The sequence below is a fragment of the Strongylocentrotus purpuratus genome, unplaced genomic scaffold (genome assembly GCF_000002235.5).
Source record: "Strongylocentrotus purpuratus isolate Spur 01 unplaced genomic scaffold, Spur_5.0 spur5_scaffold_19, whole genome shotgun sequence".
In the NCBI taxonomy this organism is placed as follows: Eukaryota; Metazoa; Echinodermata; class Echinoidea; order Camarodonta; family Strongylocentrotidae; genus Strongylocentrotus; species Strongylocentrotus purpuratus.
In genome coordinates, this window is record NW_022145604.1 from 21,884,579 (window position 1) to 21,897,815 (window position 13,237).

Below are 13,237 nucleotides of genomic sequence, written 5' to 3' on the forward strand. Positions count from 1 at the left end.
ACCAACAACAACAACGAAGATAATCGATACAACAATCTCCCGAAAATTCTAAACTGCCGTCCCAACGCTTCCAATGCAACATCGGCGCCGTCTCGTTATAGTTTCAACACTACTATCTCTTCATTGGCTCATTCTTTCAACCACGTGACCATGTTCGCCAAGACCACTCAATATGGCGCCACTCGGAGCGCACGTCGCTTCTCCACTGGACGCTTCCTGGTTATCACGTGACGCAGTTTGGCACGAGCTCAACGTGCAAAACTTGAGATAAGGTCAGCTGTTCGGCTGGCCGCTACATGCTGTTTTGTTCGTTCGGCTCGCGTCAAATTGCAGTCACACTATCAACAACAACAACAACAGATCTCCAATCCGCCCGTATTGCAGTCACACTATCAACAGATCTCCAATCCGCCCGTATTTCAAGGACAACAAACAGCTGCTACAAAGGTTAACTGAACATAAAATGTGCAAAGTCATCGAACAGACTACACTGGCGGGTCCAGTGTTCTCCTGCAGGAAGGAGTGGTGGGGCACAGTGGTCCAAAAAGTCCCTGTCAGGCAAGGTGGGAATGGTTAACACATTTTAAGTTCCTTCCTAAAGGCTCGTTCAGACAGTGGCGGATCCAGGGGGGGGGGGGGGGCCCGGGGGGCCCGGGCCCCCCCCCCCCCCCCTTGAGAAAAAAAATCATGTAAAATCACGTGATTTTTACCTTTTTGGGGGGTTGGGCCCCCCCCCCCTGGCGCTCAAGGGGGGGGGGGGTGCAAATTGAATTTTTTTTGAGGATCAAAAAAAAAAAAAAATGTGCTCACTACCCCCCCCCCCCCACTGAGCGAATTTTTGGCCGGCGCGTTTTTCAAATTTTCGGGAGCAAAAAAAAAAAAAAGTTGGGCCCCCTCCCCTAAGAAATCCTGGATCCGCGCCTGCGTTCAGATATCGCGCTGTAAATTGACCACCGGAAAAAGCCACCACGGTTTATTTCGTTTTATCTTGTAAACATTTATGAATGGCAATTTAGGACTCGCACATATTAACTGAGCTCTGTTTTATGATGTAAAGAAATTTGAAGCGAACTATTACACTTATTTACGTCATCATTAAAAGCCAAAGCAAAACGCTGCAGTTTTGCCGCTTCATATCTAAACAAACCTTTACTTCAAAATTATCCGAGACTTACAAGCAAACAAAATGTCGTGTTATCACATTTTAATGTTGTTTTTAAAATTCTGAATTAATAATGGGGTCTTATACAATGTATAGTAAAATACCGAGAGTGACACAATCATTATTTAGTCATCATATTCGAAGTGAGCTAACCCCTATTGAATACCCATAAATAGGGAACAAATAAAAGACAACTCTGGCATTTTCTATCTCATTATAGTAGGAAAAAGGGAGAAGAGATAAATGCATTAGTATCTGGATTTATATTTTAGAAACCATTTATACTACTTCAAAAAATAAGTGGATCAAGATAACTTTTAAAGGAAAATTTGGACAAAACGTATTATTTAGCGTTTAGCAAGACTATGATAGAAATTATTTCAAAAAATCAACCTATATTATATACGTTATTTCAATAGCCCTGCGCGTCATCGGCGAACTTCATTTCAATGGAGTAAAAATACTTAACATTTTTTAAATCATGGCATCATTAAAACTGGAAATTAGCTCACTTAGATGGACCGTCTGCGCTTCAGGGAGACAATACAATATTGGACGCACGACTCGAAATACACGACCACAAATGAATATAAAATAAAAAAGAATAGTAGAAAAATGCTCGTCTTTGATATCGTTTTCCACTATCAATCATCTAAAAGTTGTCTCAAAACACCATGTATGATTTACGTACAACCAAATGAAGTACATGTACATAATCAAGAAAAAAGAAGCTCTCTGGTAGTAATATCATACTATACATTTCCCCGTGACAGTCTTAATTTATAGCCCTTTTATATATTTTGTTTCAAAATCATGAAGTTCGACAACCTTTGAATAAGATAATATATATATTTGGGGGTTAAGTCTATATACCCCACACTAATAATCTCCATGAGCCACATTGTATTTATAATGAGATAGATAAATCACAGGCTTCAAGATTATTTAATCACCTGATGCAGAAGCTTTGAAATTGACACCCACACTTTTTTATGTGGGTATATCAATGTATTATTTTGTTTTCCTTCTTTTTTGTGCGTGTTAGTTTTTGCATTTTATGAAGGATATAAGTTTCTGTAACTTTTTGATGATCCAACCACTTCGTAATTTCCTTTAATGTATTTTCCATTTTATTGGCTGATCCGTGTTTGTAAGAAATATTTCATTTTGTTTTTTGACTTTGCATGTTTGTATAAAAAGTGGTGAATAAATTCAATTCAATTAAAGATTATTTAATCGTTTCTATAATTCAATTTAATTAAAGATTATTTAATCGTTTCTATAGTGCCGTTGTTAAAAGGGTTGTCATGGGAGATAATCAAGACTGGAAATGGGTAATTTTGCACAGCCATCGAGTTGCTCAAAGCAACCCTTCCATCAATTGGTGCATATTGTTTTGTGCAAAATTGCACGTGTGGCAAACAAGCAACCATTCAGAGAGGCAGAAAAAGAAACCAAAATGTTCATTACCCTTTTCATAACTCTTTTCATAACCCCTCTAACTTTCAACATCAACATACAATAAGCCAGTTCATAGTTTGCAGTCTGAGCATGAGAACATAAAGGTAATTGCAGACAAAATACATGCTCATGAAAGTTATGTAATCATTATTCATTTATGCACAAGCAGTGCACTCCATGATAGTTACACAGGTGGAAGTATTCTTTGAAAAGGGGAAACAAAGGCTATTATGTAGCACCTCCATCGGAGTGATTATTTAAAAATGTACAAAGTGGGACCTCTTCATGTTTTGAAGATCTGTGGATATTCTGGGTCATTTGGGTCATGTGCTAACCGTGAGCTGGTCTATTGCTCAATCACCACTGCCATTTTTAGAAAGAAAAACACAATAAATGAACAAGAAAAATGATTCTGAAATATTACGTCTCTTTGGCTTGCTTTATTCCATTGCAATGTATAAGTTATCATCTGAGTACAATACATAGCATAATTATTTATGATACTGCAATAGCTATTTACCACTTGTCTAAACAAGTTTATTAATTTACATAGGAGGAAGAAACACTTATATTTTTATACACATATATTGATATATTCTTACTTGATGAAATAAATATACATTTAGTAGTATTTCACACTTACATCTTATTCTGAATATATTGAAAACTGAATGTCACAATTGCTCAATGAAATCTGAAAGGTAAATCATCAATGATGTGACTTCAAAGGTATAATAATATAATTATATCATGAACATAAACAGTTTGTCTTGTGTTTTTCATATTACCATACAGTATACATTTACAATTAATAATTAATAATAAATGTGCATGTTATTATCAATTTGATTGCTATATGGTTAAAAAGGTTCATAACTTTATGTTTTTATGATTTTGTTGAGGGAAAGTTTTCGGAAAAAGGCTGTACGGACTATGTATTGCCAATAGCCATATCTGCCTTCCTATGGGCAGCCAACGAAATATGTTAGTAATTTTGTAATGTATTGACAAGAGTTAAGAGCAGTTTCTGAATATCAAGATAAATAATGGTGTATATACATATAATTTTATGGAGTAGGATAATTTACACAATATCTTACATTTATCTTATGTATCATACACATTCATGTAAACCCCAAAGTATTCATAAAAAAATCCTTGTTTCTGAAGTATTAAAGTGTGCATAATCTCATTATATTGTTTATTGATTCTCTGTGTTCCCATAACTGTTTGCACATGCATGACATGTTAAAGAAAAAGAGAACATAGAGCAGCCGTAAAAGAGACAGGTAACATTGTTGCAAACTTACATTTAGATATTTGGTGAGTTTTGCAGTGTACTTGATTGATTTCATAATTCCATTTTCTTTTTAAAAGAGTACCAGTTCCTAGAAATTCCAATATATTTTACCCCAATTACATAAAAAAATAATCTCTTGAGGTCTTTGTTTACTTTCTCTACAAGAGTGCAAAAACCATTCATCCCTATCATGGTCAAAATATAATCGTTGAGTTAATAAAAATAAGTGCTATAAGCAGTTAACTTGTGCATGGGTTACACTATCTTCCAACATTTACCCCTATTTTGGAAAATACAAGGGTTAGATCTTGAATCATAATAACTCTTTCCCCATATTCAGTTAATAACTAATCATTTTTGTCAAAAATTATATAATGTAAAAGGTAAGGATTTTAAGAATGACACATATTCAATATTCTGTACAAAGTACAAAAATGATTACATTTCTGATGTGGTAAACTGTAACAGCAAAAATGCACAAATAAAATCTCTTCAGGAAATATACATGTGGATGTGTCCAAATTATTGAAAATACAGACATGTTTTTTTAAACTTTACAACTCTTTAACACAACATTGCATTTCAATATACCTCTTCTTCGTCAAATATTTTCACTGAAAACTCTTATACTCAATACTCTTATTGATACCCATTCTTGCATATTCCACTGTGTAATGAAATTCTTGAATACATGAATACAATATAATATTAAGCAAAGACGTGTGAAAGGTCTGAACATTTTTTTGAAACCAAGAAGAGCGTTAAATGATACAAATTAACACCCTTCTGGCTCTCAGTAGTCATTTGAAAAACATAAAATTTTACTTGGAATGAAACAAATCTTGTTAACAAGATATACAAGTATGAATCTGTGTAAAGTAACATTAATATTGCATTTCTTTTCTTTTTTGTCTTTGTACAAATTGCAGAGTTTGAATCAGAGTGATATTCGCTCACCATAAAGAGTGTTACATACACTCAGAGCTAGAAGAGCATTAAGTCATGACTTTCGCAAAGATGTGACGCCCATCTTTCTCTCACCACATGATTATATTTTTGTTAAAGTTTTTACATTGTGAAGTAAACTTCGTACACTAACACATATTGTAGTAGAACTCAGCCGATGTACTTTATATTCACGTATCCAGCACACATAGGTTATTCCAATATATGAACAACAAAAAAAGACATGAACTTGATGTCTAGTCAATCTGACTTGCGAAATTGTGTCCTTTTACATGAACAAAAAAATAACACCCCTAAACAAAATCTTTTTTAGATTCAAGTTTAAATGTCACAAACAAAATTTCCAAGAAAATTTTGTATGCAAGGATATATATATCAATATTTATCAATTAAGCCTTTTCATCTACCTTCATTTAAAATAAAATTTGGAATCTGATTATTATACATTTGCTTTGGTGACATCTTCTTCAGGTTTTCTATTTTGTCAACTATAAAGGGTTACTTCTTGGCTCAAATCTATGTAACCTACTGTATACTTGACTTAAAAACGAACTACAGTCAAACCTGTCTTAGTGGCCACCTCTCTTTAAAGGCCACCTGTCTTTAGTGGCCATGCATTTTGTCTCCCGAGAGAGAGCAGGGGGAGAGGGAGGGGGAGAGAGAGAGCGAGAAAGAGAGAGAGAGAGAGAGAAATGTGTGTTGTAGAACCCATCTAGAAAGGCCACCTGTCTACAATGGCCACTTTTTCTTTTTCCTTGGGTGGCCTTAATAGACAGGTTTGACTGTATCTTCAACCTCAAATCAAATTCACTACACCATTTTTGCATCATGAAAAAAATCAGGAAATTTGTTTTATTTCAATGGATGTAAACTACAGCGAAAATGAAAATTGAACTGGAGATGTAGTAATATTCTGAGGAAGGCCTTAGAAGGATAACATAGGAATTCTACCATGAGAAACTATCCATTTTCAAAGCAATCCAAGAAAACAGATTTTTTTTTTTTAACTTGAGCACGAGTAAGTTAATTTGTTTGCCCAAACACATACATGGAGATATGACATTATAGACACTGCTTGAGGTACAATGTAGCTTGTTACTGTTACTTTTCAGTGTATGGAATGCTAGCAGTATTTAAGATATTAAAGGTGCACAACGCTCAATACCAAATCGGCAACTCAAGTAACTATACATAAATAGAAAAGGCAAACAAAATTACTACCTGGTGAATTCTAAATACATGTAGGTCATGGTATTTGTTTGTATAAGACATTATAGAATTTTAATATCGTCAGTAATAAAATAGAGAAATATATTGCTTCATGGGAATAAACAAAGAATTCTTGTTAGAAATATTGGGTGAGGTAATATCATAATTTTCTCCCTTTAATACACCTAGGATTTTTCTAGGAAGTTTCAATATCTATTATAAGCTACTGAAATCATGGAATTTGATTGGCCGAGAGCAACTTTGTCCATGAAATTTACAATTTGTTATTGTTAACAACTTTTATAAAAGCTTAAGCTTTTTTTTTGCGTTGGTTAAAGTCACATTGGAATAAGTATTTACTGGGCTAGTCCAAAGTGATTGTTCCATCTGCATCCCACAATCTATTATGTTCATACTTCCGTGTTAGAAATACAATAGATCAATCTAGACGTAATAATCACTCCGGCAAATCAAACGGCCTAAAAATAACATTTAAATGAAGAAATGTAGTTTGTGAGCATACCTTGTGCACTCTGACTATTGCAACATACCCGTTTCTGTAATTTTGCGAAAAATACATATACCGAGTATCTACAGGTGTATTTTTACATATGATATTCTCTTCTTTACTTCAGCATCAACACGCATCACTATAGAAGTATATCTACTACTGCACCTGCCTAAGTCATTTTTTGTATTTAATAGTCTACCCTAAAATCCCTTAAATAATAATACTAAATCTAGGAAAGTATGCATCCATCTTCAATGAATACATTTCCAATCATCCTCTTCCTGTTATGTTATATAATCATTAACGATAATAATAATAATAATATCTGTAAAACGTTTAGAGACATTTCGTATTAAGCGCTAATCCAGATATTATTTTGTCATTAAATTACCCAAATAGAGCAGAAGGAAAAAATATGAAAAAGTGAAAATTAATGATCTAAAGATAGAAAAGAGTATCAACAATCTTATCGGGGTTATATACGTATCTAAGGTATTGTATACTATTAAAAAACAGTGATTTCTACATCCTCAGAAAAAGAAAGAAAGAAAAAACAGCTCATATTTCTTTAACCACATAGGGCACAGATGATGCTCTTTTGAAGGATTTACAATTAAAGGGGAGTTCAGTATCATTAAAGGTGCTATGCAATTTGATGTGGTCGTTGATTTTCTCCTACTACATCTTTTATGTTCTCTTTCTATCAATATTCACATACGTGTCCATCTAACCATGTTCATCATCTCTTACGTCAAAGAAATGTCTTTTACTGTTTGTCTATCTCTCTCTCTCTGTCTCTCTGTCTCTCTCTCTCTCTTCCTCCCTTCCTCTCTTAAACTCTCTCTTTCTCTCTCCCTTTCTCTTTCTCTCACTCTCTTTCATTTTCACCCTCTCTTTCTTTCTCACTCTCTCTCCCTTTCTCTCTCCTTCTCTCTCTCTCTCTTTCTCTCTCTCTACCTCTCCTACCCTCTTTCTTCATGAGCTACACTTGCTTTGATATTCCTCCTGTCTGAACGAGAGCTAGAAACGGATGTCAACGATCGGTCAATCACAACCTCCTGAAGTACATAACACAACGAAACAGAAATCCGCTACACGTGTATGTCACTCTAGGGTCAGTGTAACCGCCCTTTACTCTCTATCTTCTGTATCCTCTATCAACTATCCTCTGTACCGCGTTCCCCGTCATACTCTCATCCAAGAAACGAAACAATAGAGGGCGCAACACTGGAGTTGGCGGAGGCCATTGCGTCTGTGCAGGATGGCCCTACAGATTTGCCGACAATGCCGATGAAACACAACACCAAAGATAGATAACTTTGAATCCATCTCTAATTGATATCGTTCTTCATCACCATTAGTATCCAGGATCTCGGAGCAGCATAGAGCAACTCTTTTTTGTTGCTGAGGGAAAGTAAAGATAGATATCTTTGTATGCATCTCTTGGTATCGTTCTTCATCACCACTCCTTTCAGTAGTATCCAGCATCTCAGAGCAGCAGAGGGCGGCTCTTTTTTGTTTCTGAGGGAGTGGTGTAGCGATCAGGTCTTGGTCTTGGTCCTGGTGTTGCAATCAGGTCTTGGTCTTGGTCCTGGTGTTGCAATCAGGTCTTGGTGTGTTGCTGACACAGTTGCCAGACTTGTTCTGGTGTGACGGACATGATGAAGTCTCTGCTCAGCCCCCAGTCCAATCTGGAGATAGAATCACCAAGGTCCTGCTCCCCTGTAGGAGATCTATCAGAGATATAAATGATATGAAAGAGCAATTATAACATTGATAACAATAATAATAATAGGTGGTGGTTGTTATTTTACCTGACTGCTAAGAAAGCAACCAGACAGCTGACGGTTTTAGGTCCTCACTGAGGGACCTGGTAATGAGGATTAATGCCTTACCAAAGGGCACTAGCGCATCGCATTGGTTTCGAGCCCGGGTCACCGGAATACGAGAACGCTGCTCTACCGACTGAGCTTTCGTGCCTCCTCTTATAGACTATAGTGCAGCTACTACATAAATATACTCTACTGCACTTAGTACAAGGTACAATTAATCATTACCCCCTGCTGTAGCTGAGCTGCCATAATAAGGTGCTAAAGCATTCAAGGGTTTTCTTCCGACGGGTACCCATTACTTCACCTGAGTGGAGAGTGGCAAATGTAGATTAATGTCTTGCCAAAGGATTATTGATATTATTATTACCTTATTCATCAAATCAACATAAAAATAACACAACATGCACAACATTTGACAGAAGCGGAAAAGGGATGTAAAGAAAGAAAACTTGAAAGTTACAAAATTAGATATGCTTACAAGGAGGATTGGTCCCGGGGAGCAGTAATGATGAGACGGAGAGCTTGGGATATCAGCCATTCCTCACAGTCTACTTCACTCTTGACCTCATCTGGTTCAGGCCCGTACAACATGGCCGCCGCTCTGAAATAAGAATATGAAAGCCATGATTAGATTTCGCTCATGACTGGTTTATGGTTAAACAAGACTAATGCGACTGCATCTCCTATACGCCTCTGACCTAAATTCAGTATAGGAAATGGATGGAATTATTTGTGACATATTTTAAAATAATCCCTGAAATAAGAATAAGAAAGCCATGATTAGTTTTTCGCTTATGTAGTATTGGTGTATGGTTAAATTAGACAAATGCAACTGCGTCTCCTATATGCTCAGTGTACTAGGAAATGGATGGAATTATTTGAGACAAAGTTTATTCCTGAAAGCTCATGTGTGACATTTTAACAAAACATATAGCAGAACAGAAGGGGATAATTCTTCTTATTATTAATAAATTGCTCACTCGTGCATTCAAGAGGATATAATAATCACCTTAACAGAGCAGACTTGACTGGTGGCCTGTTCTCAGGATCACTGCACAGCATCTCTGTGAGCAAGTTATGTAGATTCCTTGATAACCAGTCTGGAGGGGTAGTGACTTGTTGGTTGCTAAGTTCAGCAGAGCCTCCCTGTGACCTAAGGAGCTTGACTAGTGTGGCTGCTATGGCAAAGGTGTCTCCACTTTCATCTGAACTTTGACCTGCAGTGACCTGAAGTCAAAGGTCAAATGACAAGAGGGAATAACGAGATGAATTAATAGCTCAAAAATGCACAACAAGATATACATAAATCACAAAGAAGTTTGACAAAAGACTTAACTCCGATCAGCCATGCACAAAGAGGACGAAAGATTTGATGCATGGCTGATTGTCAACGAAACGGAGTTAAGTCTTTAACTCTGTTTGTTGCTACGGCAGGTAGCAAGTGAAAAAGAATTTGTTTAATCAAATTATGGAAATGCGAACATTACTTTAAACCAACAGAACTTTTTATTCCTGGCTCATTATTCCTGATTAAGGTGTCATATAAAAGGGCAGAAAATGAACTTTCTAGAAATGTGATTTTCTCTTTGAAATTCCGATACCGCCCTAAAAATGACTTTTTAGTTTCCTCTCTTCAAAAATGTTTTTAATCACTCATGCGTGAAATATGCATCATAAAAGTTGCATCAAATGAAAGAGGAGAATCTAAGCCTTACAAATATGTGTCATTTATTAATTATAATTGTGATTAAGTTTCATTTTTTCTGGGACGCACTGTATATCTGACTTTAGCACTAAATTGAACATCATCCTTAGGCAATGTTTACTATGTAAGTACATTGTAAACCATGTATTCTATTTGCAATTCTTTCACCAACTTTGGGTGAGAGCTAGAAAGGAGTTAACTAAAGCATTTTACAGGCACATTGTAATCTTTGCATTCCATACGTACTTACGTACTGAACTTTACACAGTCTTTAACATCTTTATAACTCTGAGCAGACGACATGCACTAATAAACGATGATATATCAACAAGATAATGCTCTTCTGACCCACAGAAGCAATATTTATATGCAAGTGGGATTACACACTTAATTGTACACATTAACAATGTATAAATCAAAAAGCACAATTAAGGCTCTTAATTTGGGACAGAGGAATCTCTGTATTAAATCAGCAATAAAGCAAGCTACTTCACAAGCTGCCATTGTCTGTGATGCAGCATAAATCAGAATCAGCTAGCTCTCTGTGAGCTGGATTCTTGGATGAAAAATTAATTTCACTTGGTGGCTTTCCACCTGCTCTGTCCCAAATCAACATGATGACACAAAAGGACTTGGCACCATCACAATGGCAGATTTGGGAATTATAGTGAAGACAGTCCTTTAGTAAAAAGGCGTGTATGAGCACAGATTCTTCCATCTGCTTTCCTGTACTAAGATATGATTAGCACTTGTGACTTGGGGAATAGCATTATAATCAGAAAATTTTAATTAACATTTTTTTGTAAAGATTCACTTTAATACTTCGAGAAAGAAAATTGGATTTATTCCAAAAGGGTACCCTTTTAGTGATGTGGGTCAGATGTAGATGAAAATGAAACTATTATTGACCTATTTTTTGACCGATGGATTTGAATGTACTCTGCAAAGTATAATGATAATGACTATGATATTAATGATCTTGACTATGATGATAACTAATAGTACCACCACTACTTCAACTGCTACTATACTTCTACAAGCACTAGACAAAAAGTAACCATAACATGAACAATGAGAACAACCACAGTAATAGAAGAAGAAGAAGAAGAAGAAGAAGAAAGAAGAAGAAGAAGAAGAAGAAGAAGAAGAAGAAGAAGAAGAAGAAGAAGAAGAAGAAGAAGAAGAAGAAGAAGAAGAAGAAGAAGAAGAAGAAGAAGAAGAAGAAGAAGAAGAAGAAGAAGAAGAAGAAGAAGAAGAAGAAGAAGAAGAAGAAGAAGAAGAAGAAGAAGAAGAAGAAGAAGAAGAAGAAGAAGAAGAAGAAGAAGAAGAAGAAGAAGAAGAAGAAGAAGAAGAAGAAGAAGAAGAAGAAGAAGAAGAAGAAGAAGAAGAAGAAGAAGAAGAAGAAGAAGAAAGAAGAAGAAGAAGAAGAAGAAGAAGAAGAAGAAGAGACAACATACTCCATGTTGATGGATTTTAAATGTTCATCATGGACAACTTTTAACGATCACAAAACTCCATCTTACCTCTGGTATATTAGAAGCCATTTCAGGAAGGGGTGTATTTCCACCCCTCTTATCCAACCGTCTCGCCTTCTCCAGACCCCCTAGGACCACCCTCATATCTTCTGTCACATAGACACACCCGGGATGGATGTTACCATGGACCACGCCTTCCCGATGCAGGTGCTCCACAGCTAGGAGCAGCTGGAGGAGGATGCGAGTTATACCGGTGTCTGTACAGGGCGTCGGCTCCTCCTCAGCGTTCATTATCCCCCATCTGAACAGCTCTTCAAGGGTCAGTTTGACCGATGAGTAGATGAGACACCGGAAGACATCCTTATCTGGTTGATACCCTGCATCTTGGGGTAAGCCTACATCTCCATGCCCTCCTTTTGAAGGGTGGTGACCAGTTTCCTGGCTTCCTGGAAGACTTTCTTTGCTCCTTGAAGGATTTGCCTGGAGCTGCATCAGGAGCTGCTGTGCAAACCTACCCTCTCCAGGGAGGGGCACATCCCAGTGGTGGATGGGGAGGAGAAGGTGTGGGGATGGTGAAAGTGTCTCCTCCACATGCTCAACAGCATCATTGTTTTCTTGCTGAAACGTTTTTGAATTATCAACCTATAGACACAGAGGAAAAGATTTAAAGAAAGAAGAGATCTGTTGATGAATTGATTATCATTTTTCTTTACATACCTGACTGCTAAGAAAGCAAGTATAGTGAACATTGAGCCCACCACACACAGTACGATCTTCCTACAAATACATTTTGAAGATATTGCAATTATAATAGACATGGAGATCTAAACAAACATCATCTTCCTGATTTAAGGTTATATAACTGATAAGAATACTCTAAACTGGAATTTTACACATTAAAGCCTTCTAGTCAGAATAAAAGCCGAATCAGTTTCACATTGTAGACAATTAATTGCTCTTCAGAGGGTGTTTCACAAAGATCCTAAGTTGAACTTATCTCTAAGTTGGACTTAAAAATTATGGAAAGCCATTAGCATCCTTGAAAATATGTTGTAAAAGTCATTTCAAAAAGCATAAAATGTTGATTTAAATCATTCATATTTATTATCAAGGAGATTTCATGTTCTTAATGTGTAATTTATAAAAAGTCTAAAATACTTGAATTTTCGCTTTTGAATATATTTCATTTCAAGGCTACAAATGGCTCTCCATAATTTTTACGTCCAACTGAGAGTTAAGTCTGACTAAGAATCTTTGTGAAACATCCCCCTGGTCTGACATCACTACAATTCTGAGCCGATTTACCTTTTCCTTCTTCATGGAAGCATGAAATCCATTTAAATTTTAGTTCTTATTAATCACATGACAATTCATTCATCATTAAGATTTTAAAAGTTCGAATGGTCAAATGAAATGCTATTACAAATTCTTCAAAAATTGGATCATAGTCAGATCGTAAAGTGTGTAGTGGGCTTTACAGATCTAAGTACTTTACTATTGTACCACATTCTCACAGTGCATCATCAACAGCGCCATCTACGACAAGAGTTGACCAAGCTTGCAATAGAACAGCAAGCAAATTCTAATAAAGTTTTAACTGATTTTGTAAAACAAAT

At 36.2% G+C, this 13,237-nt stretch overlaps 1 protein-coding gene and 1 non-coding gene across 2 annotated transcripts in view; one reads left to right on the top strand and one right to left on the bottom strand.

Annotated features, from left to right (window-relative positions):
* The first annotated feature begins 243 nt into the window (after nt 1-243).
* On the top strand, nt 244-343 carry Mir375 (microRNA mir-375). Its single transcript, NR_036388.1, has one exon. It is a non-coding gene; the product is annotated as a microRNA mir-375 (primary transcript).
* Nucleotides 344-7,757: 7,414 nt separating this feature from the next.
* LOC593232 overlaps nt 7,758-13,237 on the bottom strand; it is a 40,849-nt gene continuing 35,369 nt past the window's right edge. The window contains exons 8-11 of the mRNA XM_792718.5: nt 11,670-12,263; nt 9,451-9,668; nt 8,920-9,042; nt 7,758-8,342 (exon numbers count right to left, since the gene is read on the bottom strand). Coding sequence (XP_797811.4) covers nt 8,213-8,342; nt 8,920-9,042; nt 9,451-9,668; nt 11,670-12,263 — 1,065 coding nt within the window. The 3' untranslated portion in view covers nt 7,758-8,212. The remainder of the gene's footprint in view (nt 8,343-8,919; nt 9,043-9,450; nt 9,669-11,669; nt 12,264-13,237) is intronic.